Source organism: Cyanistes caeruleus, chromosome 2 (assembly GCF_971803275.1).
Source record: "Cyanistes caeruleus chromosome 2, bCyaCae1.hap1.1, whole genome shotgun sequence".
Classification (NCBI taxonomy): Eukaryota; Metazoa; Chordata; class Aves; order Passeriformes; family Paridae; genus Cyanistes; species Cyanistes caeruleus.
The window spans coordinates 64,940,233-64,953,919 of NC_141702.1; the positions used below are offsets into that span (position 1 = coordinate 64,940,233).

Here is a 13,687-nt window from a genome sequence, read left to right on the forward strand (position 1 = left end):
TTTTCCAATACATTTCCCATAGCTGTTGTCCCCTTGGCTGTTGTGCTGAGAGTAACCAATCATACTTTGGTTGGTATTTTCATCACAATTTTATAGAATACAGGTAGTGAACTGACTTTTATTTATCTGTCTTCTGAATCTTTCCTGTATTTGAATGATGTTTGAATGAGGTTCAAATTTAAAGTGATGTGATAAAATGAATCTCAGTGCATAGGCCAGGTCAAAGGATGCTTATGAGGTAAGGTGCAAGTAAGAGTTTCATAACGTGGCTCTATGTTGGAAGTCCAAATAAAAGCTTTGAACTAAATGCATCTTCTAGATTATTATCTAGACTCTTCTATTCACCCATAAGAAACTGCCATTGTTTTGTTAGCATCTTGTCCGCTATAGCCTTGTTGCCTACAAAACTGGGTAAATTCCTGTCAGGCCACTCTATCTGCCTTCCTTTTAAGCAACTCAAATACTATAAACTGAGCTGGAAAGCTGGGCATAAGTCTATGGAAAATGCCATGTATATTACAGAACACAAATTTTAAATGATTTCTATAGAAGGGCCTATTTTTATAGAACATAGCCTTCCTTTTATATTGTTCTTATATTCATTGAATTTTTGTTTTTGTGCTGTTCTGCTCTGAGCTTGCTTATTATAGTCGAAGAATCTTTAGAATAGAAATGGATCTAAAGTCTTAATACCCTATTGATGTGACTGCATACTGCTGGCTCATTAAATTTCCTTCAGTACATCTCTTTGTAAAGTTTATGGAATGAGCAAGTTAGATTTTATGAATTGGTAGCTTGAATTTATTTGGCTCCCACTTGGATAATAAAACAAAAGTTTGGTACAATTGCTGTTAATGTCTCAGCAGCTAATGTTTCTAAAATTAATTTCTGTAGATAAAATAGAGGTTTGTGTAATTTTAGCTGGATCAAGAAAGAGCTCAGATTGAAGAAGTTTTACAGAGAGGAGGGCAGTTGCTCCAGCAGCCTATGGAGGACCATAGGCGAGAGAAGATCCGCCTGCAGTTGTTGCTTCTGCAGAAAAAGTACAGCAGTGTGCAGGTACAGTTATGATAGTTTCTACAACTCATTTATCAATCTTCCCTTTGTTATCCCACTTACGATCTGTAATCCATATTTTATAACTTACGACTCTCGGTGTACGTGATTCTTTGGGGGAGAGTTAAATATATGTGCACACAATCGGAGTTTCTGAATCTTTGCAATTCCAAAAATATGCGTTTTCCCATTTCTAGGTTTTGAGGGAATGGTTTTGATTTTTAAAGTCCTTTTCACAGCTTCACAGAGGGCCATCCTGTGTATTTACCCAGATAGGTGCGTCAAGTTGGGCATTTGCTTCACCTTTCTTTGCTGGCCCTTGAACAGAGGTTTATCTCCACCACCAGGCTGTGTGAAGAGTGACTGCATATACAAACGTACCGACATCTCAGCATCAGCCTTTTCTGTGATCAAGCCTGCTCCCAAATGCCTCTTCCTTCCTATAGAGGGTATTAGCAGTAGCTGCAGACTGCAGCATGTTGTGGTGCTTGCATGCACATGATGTGTTAAAAATGGTTTTGTCTAGAACAGAGGTGCTCCTTTTAGCTCACCTGTTTGAATCATGCTAGAGGTGGCAAGCTGAGGTGTAGTTCAAAGGTGCAGGGCAAGACCCTCAGGCTGGCTTTGATTACATGTCTATGCAGATAAAGAGAATGTAGATATTACAAAAATAAATTAGTACTATTGCAAATTTTTGGAATTTGCTCCTTCAAATGAAACCCTCAAGTGTTCTTGTTTTTCAACTAAATAAGACCTATTCTGTTCACTGCTTCCCTCTTTTTGCACCATATTTTCCCGATACACTGGATTATAGGAGTGCAGGTCATTTCAAAGGAGGCAGGCGGCGGAACTCTCTCCAGTGTTTTCCCAGTATAAGAAGGAACATGATAATCTAATGAAGTGGCTGAATGAGGCTGAGGACCGTCTGTCAGGGCTGCAAGGTGTGGAGGATGAACAAAAATCACAGGTAAATGAGGCTTCTGTTTCCTAGGGCAAACAGTTAATGGTGTGTATGAACTTTGGAGATTCATACACTAGCATTTAATCTAGTCTAGTAATCTTCTTTGGACACCTCTGTGGAAAGAACTGTTTCAAAATTACAACATGATTTTTTTATTAGGAAATTATCAGCATAGGCTAGTTTGGGATTTCTAGTCGTCATAGGTTCAGAAGATCTCATCCTTTAGGCCCAAATCCTAGACTGTGATCTGGGGAGAGAGCCTGATTCAGGACAGTTTGTCTTGCCAGTCTTGATCCATGAGGATTGCACTTAACCCTTTTTAAAAACTCTTAACTCAGGCTGATTTAATATCAGTTTGCTACAGGTATGATAAAATCCTTGTTTTGAGGCTTAAATTCAGTGCCCTCTGCATCCTGTGGTCAGGGTATTGTAACTGCTCTGCTGTCTTTTCCTGCCTCAAGTGCTCAGAGAGGGATAGCTGCCCTCACGTAATGGATATTAATGTACATGGTGAATCGTAATAAAACAGACAAAGGTTGAATTATTTCTGATAATTTGTGTGGGGGTCTTGACAATTTTGCAACTGATAGGATGTCAGGGTCTGATAAAACTTACTGCCCAGAAAGTTTTATGTCTTAATTGTTGAGGATACAGACTTTTTTTTGGTTGCTTTTGTTGTGGCTCAGTGGATATTTTTTTTGTTGGTGTTTTTAAAATCTCTCATTTATCCTTTCCATCCTTAAAACTACTCTGTGTTTTTGTGATAATTACATTAATATTTTAGGTAATAACAGTGAAGAGCCTTGTGAAGCAGTAAGTAATTTCTTGAACAAGGTTGAGGGCTTTCTCAACCTTTCTTTCTTTCCTTGAGTCTGTCAAGGACTTTTCAATTTCTGCATATAAAGATTCATAATTAACATCTATCAATCTTTTTGACTGCTCTGTAACTTTTTAACCAGTAATAAGAACAAAGAAACTCGGAGGTGAGGGTAATAAGCTCTGGCTCCACAAAATCATGATGTGAGAGACTTGCACCACAAAATCGTCATGTGCTCTTCGTTCACAGCTTCAGCTGTGTGGCTTCAGCTGCTGGTGATAGATGGTCTGCTGTCCATTGTCACCCAGGCCATTCACACAACTTTTGGATCTGCTGCTCTTTAGAAAGACTGTTTCACATTATAAGGGTCCCATGCAGAGCTGGGCAGCAGAGAGGGCCCAGGGTCTGTAGAACAGTCTGTCATCTCACTGCTCTCTTGGGTCTCCAGCAGTCTCTTCTGGTGACATAAGCTCCTTGGGCTTATGCCATGGAATTTTTTTGAAGGGAATGGGGATCCATGTGTATTTAAAGTAAAACAACATTATTCGGATTTTCTGTTTGCCCATCAGATGCTTTGAATGAATCAATTACTGGACAAAAATGGAAGAATGGTGCACTTGTATGGCTCCTTGCTAGTGGGGGCAGTCCAGTCATGCATCCAGTCAGAGGAATCTTGTTACTTTTGGTCTCACTGCAGCTTGACTGATCTTCTCTAAGGAAGATACTTTATTTCCTGTAAAGCCCTTTTCTTATAGGGATACACTGCAGCTAATCCTTGCTACTGCTAGATCCATTCCTGGATAAGTGAATGTGGTTGCTGAATGCAGAATGTCATATCAATGTGGATTACCATAGCAATTACAACAGACTGTGGATGGAGAAACATTATCCTTGCTCAGGTCATCTAGACAGTCAGAAAGAGACAAAAGTGGCTTTCTTTACTGGTGTGAAACTCAGCAATTCAAATTGCTGCTTTTGCTTCATGTGCCCTTGCCTCTGGATTTCTGATATTTGAGTGCTAAGGCGGATTGTCTCAAGTGGCCTTACTTTGCTTCTATGGCTTGTTCTTTCACCGGCTCTACTAATCAGTCTTGAAAACTGAAAATGGTATGAGACCATAACATTGCTAAGGGGAGAAATAGTCTTCCCAAATACTATCATCACTTTAGATAATCACTGTTGCTCCAGAATTTTCTTGGAGCCACCAGACTTGAAAATGGCAGTGCTTGCTGCTCATTGCAGCTTAGGACCAAGGAGCACTACATGAATTCTTGACCCACTGGTGTGCAGGTGACTTAAGCCCTCACCTTGATGTAAGGAAGCTGTAGTGACCAGAGAAACTATTGTTTGATGTGAACAAAACAGGGAGGGAAAGGAAGATTTCAGCTGCTGAGCTGGGGAGTAGACTTCAGTTGAGCTTTTATGTAATACATTATTTATGCTTTTGTAAGCAAGTGTGGAGGAGAGGACTTATTTATGGTGCTTGACGGTCATATCTATATATTGATTTGCTGGAAGTAGCTGGATCATAAATATTCCTCATCATTTATGCTTCTAGGGATTATGGAGTTAAAATATCACTGAAATATTGGTAACCCTTCTGCATAGTAGGTACTTTTGAGTAAGCCTTGTTTTGCCACAGATCCATTAGCAAGAAAAGCCTGCACTGGAAGTTTGCATCTTCTGGAGGTCCTTCTTTTCTAACAGTGCTCTAGTATTTATTTAAATTGGACTATTCTGGTCCAAATGAGGGAAAGGAAAAAAAAATAAACCTTAAATTGCAGAGGTAATTAGCTGCCTAAATTCCTGAGAGATTTTTCCAGGTTTTAGGAAGTTATTTTGAAGTGAAAATGATAATTTCACAGGTGGTAAATGAATATGCAGTTGCAGGCACAGTGCATTTTTTCCAATAAACTGAAGCAGACATCATCTTGAAATCTCTTGAAGTATTATTTCTGTAAGAAAGAAGACATATTTGTTTTTCTGGTATGCTTTTTATAGGAAAGGTTCTGGATTACTTAAACAGGAACGATTATTTGCTAAATGCATCAATTAAATGGACATGAGCTTTGGGAAACCTTTTTTTAGAAAAACTGGCTCTGAAATATCTTGATAGCTAAAAACTGACATATAGTTAAACATCCAAGGAGGTAAATGATTTAATTTTAATTAAATAATTAAATAATTGTTAATGACTAGGGCAGTATCTTCTAAAATCTACTTGGAAACAAGTCAGAAAATCTTGAGTTGAATCATTGGTAGATTTTATTTCAAAATATATTTAAGTGTAATAGGGGAGAGGGGAAAAAAATCTGAAACCAAATTCTGAATTGCAGGTTAAACTGTATGATGAGTACAGGAAGAAATAAATTTTTATTTGACCCCCGAATTAAGAGCATTTTTAGCAGTTCTTATTGAGTGGCCTTATTTATAGAATGTTCACTAATAATAGAGTATTCTCTTTATTCCCCCAATCCTCTTTTTTTGCTAGTATTTAAAGAGAGAGCAGATTTATTAAGTATGCTCTATCAACACTGAAATTAAAGTAGAAAAGGACTGTTAAGTCATCCAGTCAGATTTCCTCTTAAATAACCTTAGATTGACTTTCTATTTGTGTATGCTTAAGAAAAATTGTGGAAGGACTGAAGTACTGCTCCTACCTTTTACCTGGAGAAGAGAAGGCCCTGGGGAGATTCTTAGAGCAGTCTCCCAGTACCTACAGGAAAGCTGGAGGGGACTTTTTACAAAGCACGGAGGAATAAAATAAGGGGAAACGGCTTTAGTCTGTAAGAGGGGAGGTTTAGATTAGACTTCAGGATGGAATTCTTCACTGTGAGGGTGGTGAGGCACTGGAACAGAGCCTCTTGCCCAGAGAAGCTGTGGATTCCATATCCCTAGTCCAGGTTTGATGAGGCTTTGTGCAAGCTGATATAGTGGAAGTTGTCCCTGCCCACGGCAGGGGTGTTGGAATGAGATGATCTTCAAGGTCCCTTTCCAACCTAAACCATTCTGATTCTGTGAAAAGTGTGTGCTTGCCTGAGTTGTTTTGGTTTTTTTTTTTAACCCCGTAATAAAGAGCCAAGCAACAAAAGACAACTTCTGTGATATTTAGGTATTTGTCAGGTAATTGTGAGAGAGTCACATAAACCTCCTATTTTTTAGCATATTATGCTGCATTTTAGAAGCTTCCAGTCTGCCATGCAAGGTAGAGAACAGCTGAACAATTAAAACTCTGCTGTACTAAAGCATTAAGGTGTTTATAGCACTTACATATGTTCACCTTTAAGAATGAGGGTTGTGGGAGGAAGAAGCATCATCTCAGTGATGGGTGGCAGCTGGAGGAGTTTAGCAAGGAGGTGTACTCTGGAGGAGCAGCATCAGGAGGAATTCTCTGCTTAGCAGAAGAGAGTAATCAGGCCCAGGATGGTGTTACTGGGAAAGCAAAAACTTTCAGAACGTGTCAGTGCACAAGTACAGAACATGCTTGTGGTATGCCAACACGGGCCGTTTTCAATCTTGTGGTAGTTTTTTTCTGATGAGAGACAAAGCAGTGTGTGGGAAATAGAGAGTAAAGCCGAGTGATCTACTCATGTGGGTGAAGTCTTGATTCTGAAGTCTTCCTGCCTGTGTGAGAATGGGGCTTTTGGAATGATTAGGAGTTAGAGGAAACACCTTGTTGTGAGGAAAAAGACACAACTTCGGGGGTCAAATAAAATGAGGGTGCTTATTAAGGGAAACAGAAAAGAAAAAAAAAAATAACCAATGGGAAGGGAAGAAAGAAAGGAAGGAAAAAAGAAACCCCTAGTGTGAGGATTAAGGAGTCCTCTGGCCGAACCGGCGTTTGGCCCCAGTGCAGGAACTCTACAACACTGCAGCGAGTGCAGCTAATCTGCACTCGAATTTATATAAATGTGTCCAAGGGAGAGGTAGACAGAAGTCTGCAGTGTCGGGCCCCGGCTGCAGCCAGCCCAGAGTCTCAGGGGCAGCTCTTTAGGACCTGTTGCCCCTTTAAAGCTCTCGGTCCCCTCAGCCCGCTGCTGGAAGCTCCGCCCCCATGGTCTCTGTTGATTGGTGCTGGCAAACGATGAGGTAAGACCTTTCCTCCAATAGGAGGCTGTCACTGGGCTTTCTGGCGGGAAAATCCCTCCCTGGTTTGCACAGTTGATGTGGTGGGAAGGAATAAGTCCTTTGGAGCGGGTTAGAAATCCCTTGGAAAATTCCTCCCTGGTCAGGAAAATTAATCCACAAATACCAGAGGTTTATGTCCAAAAAGGAGACGGAGGAGTCCTTTAATTTTATTCAAATAAAGGGAGAGGCCATGGGGCGTTCCCCTGAGGTCTCAAATTTTTGGAGGGCACAGCCTCCCTTTTGTCCTAATTCCCGGCCGTATGTCCCTTTCTCTCTTTCCCCATAGGCTGAGGTACTTGACAGGTACAGACTTCCCTGAATGCCTGATACCTGGGATACCCCCACCCCCCCTCCAGTGCATAATCCCCTTCTTAATTCTTAACCCTTGAGGAATTTTATGGTGTTTTCCCAGTGTCTCTTTCACCTTTCAGTGGAATCCATCCCATTGTTTCTGTTATCTCTCAGTGATAGTTTCATCTTATCAGCAGACCCACAGCTTGTTTGTAAAGACAAACCCGTCATTCCTCTCACTGGTTTGAACAGTTGTGGTGGTGTGAAGGAATAGGTCCCTTGGAGCAGGTTAGAAATCCTTTGCAAAGTGCTGCATGCTGTTGGTGAGGGGATTTGCCCTGGAGCTTTTGAAACTGAGACCCTTAGAAAGAATCATTAAACTTACAAATAATGTATTAATAACAATACATGAGCAAGGGATTACAAAATATGTTTATAATATATATATTATATAATATATATAAGCTTTTAATGCTTACTAAAATTGTTAACTTTGTTAACAGAACAATTAACATTCAATTAAAACATAAAGAACAGCCAGTACAACTCTACAGTGATTTCGTGTAGCTCGTGAAAACTCTTTGTACGAAACTTGTACAATAATACTACTCTGCAACATTCTAATTGTTCTAAACAGTAATTTCAAATAATCACACGTTAAAAGCCAATTAAGGGGCTTTATAAATGACATTGTGAAGATGCTGCAGATGGCTGTGCTGTAGAAGGCATCCTGGTGTTTACTTACCTTGACTTGTTTCATATTGTTAGGGAAAATGTACTTTGAGTTGCACAGACTGTCTGATTTTTTAGGAACTGGGGCCCTCTTCTTCCACAGGAAATCATGCCACTGTCTAATCCTTGGGCTTTTGCTCCAAGGTTCATTGATGGAAGTTGATAAAATATATGCAGAGCCTCAAGAAAATACGTTTGGGGAGCATCAGGGACCAAGATGCTGGGTTTGTAGCTAAAGCATATGGAGTAAGCCTTGTTTTTAACTGTGGTTCTTGCTGTACTGAATCAAAAGCAGTACTGAGTAGTTTGTGATGCTTTTCTGTAACTCTTGTTTTCAGTAGACTTATGCTGTTATGCCCTTACATCCTATTTCTTTGGTGTGTAATGGATGACTGAGAGCAATCATATTTAGTGGTAAAGGTGTTGTGGAAGCAAAGCTGTGTTCCCAGTTTCAGAACAGCATAGCTGTCTACAAAACAAGGAAAATCTTTAGGAACATTTTTGAATGGTGAATATATGAACATATCCTTTTTGCTGCAGTCCTTGCTTCATTTGCACTACATGTGCTGGTTGTTATGTCATTCAAATTATCTGGAACCTATTTGAAATTCTCAGAAACATGTGAAGGAGGAAGATTACAGTCAGGTGTTTGCTTAGTGGGACTTTAATATTTTATTGGTTGTTGGCTGTGCTAGAGATTTTCATGTGTGCACCCAGCCCAGACAAATTGCAAAGTTAAATTCACTGTCTGAAATTGCTATGAACATACATTTATTCTTCACTCTTAAGGGTGTTCTTAGCTGTTAGTAAATCCCACAGTCCTGTACCTCTGTCTTGCTTGACTCATTCATCAACATGGTGATTTAAAGTTGCTTGAGTTCTTGAATATTTGGAAGTGGGCTTTCTTTTTATTGGATGATTTTAAAGAACTTGGTTTTTTTCAGAGATGGTAACACAATCCTGTTCGACAAGAAATGTCAAAAAAAAAGCTGCCAAAAACTGCTGTCAGTCTGCTTCACCTCTGCTAATTTTTTGCCAGGCATGGTAGAGGGATAGCTTCCTGTAGCAGTCTTCCCAATGTTTCAGATACAGCCCCCACCATTTTTGAGCCAAGGAAAAGCTTCATTAAATTACTGTTCTTACTTTCTTATCTGCTAACATGGTATTTGGCTAGACAGCCTAGTCTTGCAGCCAGAGCAGAAAAGAATTGCCAAGCTCTGGAGGAGTTAATGTCTCTTATTGCTGCAAAATATTGGAGTACTGCTGGAGCACCAATTTATTTTTTAAAAGCGGCTAGAAAATGTGGGTGGGGATGCTTACTGAAAAGAATATGGATGGGAAATAAGTGTAAATCAGTATCTTGGTGATGAAGGAAGCAGAATGGGTTGTAACACCAGATACAGGCTTAATCAAGAAGTGTTGTTTTGGTAAGGATCAAGTTAAGAGAAGCAGTGGTACCCTTCCCATTGCTTGGAGTTTTAATCAAGAATAATACAGAGTCATTTTGAGGCATGGTATCCACTATTTTCTAACTTTTAAAATGAACTGTCCTGGGCAGGACTTGCAGCTTTCCGAATTTATGTGATCTTGTGAGAAAGGCCTTTGTTTTCCCTTCTAATGTAGAAAAGTAATTATGCTGAATATAGTTTATCAATTTGGGATTTTTTTTTCATAAAATTGATGGCTGTTTGAAATATCAAATGAATTTTCATGTTTTTAGGCAATCCCTGTCCAGCAGAGGTTAAAAGGCCAGTTTACTACAGGAGTTAGGACCTTGCCTTTCTCAGCTGAATACCTGGTTGAAATCAACAAAGTTTTGCTGGCCATGGCTGATGTTGAACTGCTGCTGAATGCACCAGAGCTGAATACTGGCATCTATGAGGATTTTTCAGCTCAGGAGGATGCACTGAAGGTACTGCATGCCTAAGCATTATACTCAAAGTGGAGAAGGAAAACAGCAGGAAGGCCACCGCCTTTGAAACTGTATTGATGTATTTATGGTTTTGCTTGGTATCTACAGGATAAATATGCACTGAAAACTAAAAAAATGACAGTTCTGTTTGCTAATATTTTTTTCCATGCATAATCTGGATACAAAATGTAGCAGCAGCATGAAAACTGGGTGGGAGGTTGAGGGAGCAAAGTTTAATTTGTTGTAGACACTTGTATTTTTCATCATAGGCTACATAACACTTAGAGAAATGCTAAAGCAAATCTCCCTACATTCCTGCTTGATTGCTTTTTAATGCAGCTGCTGTTCTTAGATCACCTGAAAACAATTGCTCAAATAGGAACAGGAGAAAGGGTGATTCTTGACTTTTTATGAAGCTCTGCATAAGGCCACAAGATGAGCAAAACAGCAATATTCTTTCTGTTTTAAGCTCCCCCTTCATATTGTCAGCCAGTGGGTTTACCTGTGTGATTAACAGTGAGGAAGTAGTTAAGGGCCTGGCCTTTTTCAAAAGGAGATGAAGAAATTATGTTTGAAAATACTGAACCCTGCTGTCACATATGAGCTGAGTAAGGAGAAGTCTGAGTCCTGGTTAATTCTTAGCGTACAAAAAAGTGTGAAACAGTTCCCCTCATAAAACATCCATTGGAGTTGGGAATTACACATGGCATGGTGCAGTGTAGGTGTACCTCTCTAGACTGGGAATCATTGCAGGGTCCATGTGTCATATCTGAGGTGTAGCTGGCCTTTGCCTGTCACCAAGAGCTAGATTAGCTGTTTCTGCAGCTGCTATATAGGTCCTATAAAATATTTTTAGAATTCCAGTCTACTTTTCTGACATGCTTTTCTTTCTGCTGTGTACATGCTTCCATTTCTCATGTTTTGGTTTGGTTTTTACATATTTTATAATACCAAATATGGGAATGGTACCAGCTTTTGACAGAAGGGGTAGCCTTTGTTTTGTTGACGAAATTATCTTATTCCTTCTTACTCTGCTTCTGTGCTGCCTGGAGTGCAGTTAGGAGTGTTTATGTTAAGATGGGTTTAAAATACTTCATTTTGGTGCAGTTGTCTCATTTGATTTTGAAGTTTTGGTATATTCTAAGGATGTTTTCAGAAAAAGCAAATACCAGAGCGTAGAATTTTTAGAAGCATTACTGTTTTAAATTCAGAAAGATAAGTAAATTCCACTGTCTGCATGGACTATTTGTCTTCTGAATACCGAGGCAGTGTTACAACAGTATCTGGTTTAAAGGAATTTTCACATCATAGTTCAATGGTATTTGAAATTACCTCACTCTACTTAGGTAACTTCGTCATTTAAATCTAAATCCTTTATGCAGCCTTATGCTTTTGCAGTTCTGTGCATATGGGAGGATACATGAAACATGATGAAATTGCGTTTTGTTGTTCATTTTTTTACACAGGGAGAGCGTACGTACAGAGTCTTTACCTTAGCAACAAATTGGATGTATATGAAATATTTCATCCTTTTCATAAAAACCTGAAAAGGCTGCATGCTTAAAGGGGGTGATGAACTGTTCAGTTGGTAAAGCTGATTTAAACTGTAAACTGCTGATACTGGTGGTCATGGTCTTATGGTAGATGCTGATTTTTAGAAAAGAATTTTGAAATTTTTTTTTTTTTTTTCTCTTTTATTTCCTGCTGGTGTTGACTTTACTCATGGCTTGTGCCATTACTGTGCTTGCAGAACATAAAAGATATTTTGGATAAACTTGGGGATCAAATTGCAGTAATACATGAAAAGCAACCTGATATTATATTGGAAGCATCTGGACCTGAAGCAATACAAATAGGAGATGCACTAACACAGTTGAATGCAGAATGGGACAGAATTAATAGAATGTACAATGATCGTAAGTGGTAAGTCAAGTATGATTGGTCTCCGTGGCCATGTGGTAAATACTTTATGTACATGTTTATATAAGTGTTTTTCAAATGTACCTTAATGATGAAGACGAGCTTGGGAGTTATCAGCTTTAATATGTTGGTATTACAAAATAATTTCCAGAATTACTGAATGTTGAAACTGTTAACATGGAAATTGAAGTTTGGCTGCTTTTATGAAGCTCATTGTTTCTGCTTTATGAAATAGAAGGTTTTGTTTACAGAACATAAAATTTTGGTTTTTTAAAAGTATCCCAAAGTAAAGTTCTAGAATAATAGTATTGAGTAGGACATCTTTTAATGAAGAATTCAAGGCTGATTTTTTTTATTTTTGAAGGAAGGATGCAGTTTGAAATAATGGGATCTTTAAATACAACACCTATGACAGTTGTCAATAACATTTGTTGTAAGTACTTGAAGATGAGAGATGACCCGATTAGAAAATTCTGTTCTTAGGAAAACAAGAGAATACTAAAATTAAGTGCTTAAGAAATGCCGATTTCGAATTTCTGTGCCACAAATAGGTGTAGTTTCACTTGGGCAAAAAGTTTGATTTCTCCTCACCCCTTATAGAAGAGACATTGACCTTTTTACCTTAACTGAATCAGTTTTAAATCTTGAAAAACAAACTCAGTACCACTTAGTCAGTCTTGGAAAAGAGTATTAGGTGAGTATTTTAAGTTGGGATTTGTAAAAGTGTCAAAGTATGTGTACAGAAAGTTAGCACTAAGATGAAGATGCTTACACTGCAAGCAGCAGTGGACACTCAGATTGCTGCTATACAAAAAAAAAACCCCTAAATGACTGAAAATTATTCTATGCAATTTAAATGCAAAGGCTTATACTGTAGTTAATTTGCTTTTATGGTATTTCCTTTTTAATGATGATGTGAGGAAATGGATGATGCAGAAGTTTTGTAGAACATAAAGTATATGCCTAAGCCTGTTTACTTGCTTTGTAGCATAAGAAATCTGATATCAAACACATGTGGTAGTGTATTTTGAAGAGCTGTTTTTAGGAAGGGTGTGTATTACATAAGCAGATGTTTCCCACTCTTTCTCAGAGCACTGTGTATGGATGTAATGTGTAGGGATATAAAAATCAGTTGGTGGTAGTGTCTAAATAGAGACTTCCAGAAATTCCGGGCCTCTGGATCAGCGAAGAATCAAGATTTCTAATAACTCAGCAGGCAATATTGTTTCACTGGGGGTTCTTGAATTAGAAAACAGTGATGCCAGCTATGTACAACTTTCTCTGCTCTTACTGGGTGCTTGTGGTCACCTGCTGTACTTGAAACAACTGCTCCAGAATCTGGTGCCCAGCCAGATTTATATGCTGGTAACTATTTTATTGTCCTCATAGATATTGTATGCACTAAGCTCTAGTTACGCTTTTTTTCCCCACTTGTAACTTACTTGAAAAGCTTTAACTAATGTTAGTGTTTTGTAAGTATCAGTAAGTTTAACTTACTGCTCGAATTTGCTTTAAGTAGCCAGGGCTAAGCAGTCACCTAATTGAAAAAGGTAAGTGTACCAAAAGAGTAAGTTTAATGTTTATGAATAACTACCAAAATGCAACAGATTGCCTCCTCAATCACCTTGCTGAACCACATTAATCTTGAACTTCATAAAGTTTGTAAAGATCTGCATATTAATGAAAATAATATTGGGCTTGTTTTTACACAAAAAGCAACTACTGGACTTCCGATTTAGATAAATTATATATAGCTTCTTGAATATATAAAATGCTGCAATTTTAATAGAATCATGCTCTTCAATCAATGAAGACATCATTAATTGCAATATTAAAATCGCATTATTATTTTTATACCCTTTCTGTTACA

At 38.5% G+C, this 13,687-nt stretch overlaps 1 protein-coding gene and 1 long non-coding RNA gene across 10 annotated transcripts in view; one reads left to right on the forward strand and one right to left on the reverse strand.

The window, feature by feature from the left end:
- UTRN (utrophin) overlaps positions 1-13,687 on the forward strand; it is a 339,362-nt gene that overhangs the window by 126,793 nt on the left and 198,882 nt on the right. For 5 of the 9 annotated variants that reach the window (XM_086877551.1, XM_086877553.1, XM_086877550.1 and 2 more), the window contains 4 exons: positions 922-1,059; positions 1,871-2,023; positions 9,706-9,897; positions 11,648-11,820. In XM_086877551.1, coding sequence (XP_086733677.1) covers positions 922-1,059; positions 1,871-2,023; positions 9,706-9,897; positions 11,648-11,820 — 656 coding nt within the window. The remainder of the gene's footprint in view (positions 1-921; positions 1,060-1,870; positions 2,024-9,705; positions 9,898-11,647; positions 11,821-13,687) is intronic. The other 4 variants (XM_086877555.1, XM_086877557.1, XM_086877554.1 and 1 more) reach the window with 1 other exon arrangement.
- LOC147654877 (uncharacterized) lies at positions 608-6,913 on the reverse strand. Its single transcript, XR_015283324.1, has 2 exons — positions 5,495-6,913; positions 608-4,789 (listed from the first exon to the last, which is right to left on the reverse strand). It is a non-coding gene; the product is annotated as an uncharacterized LOC147654877 (long non-coding RNA).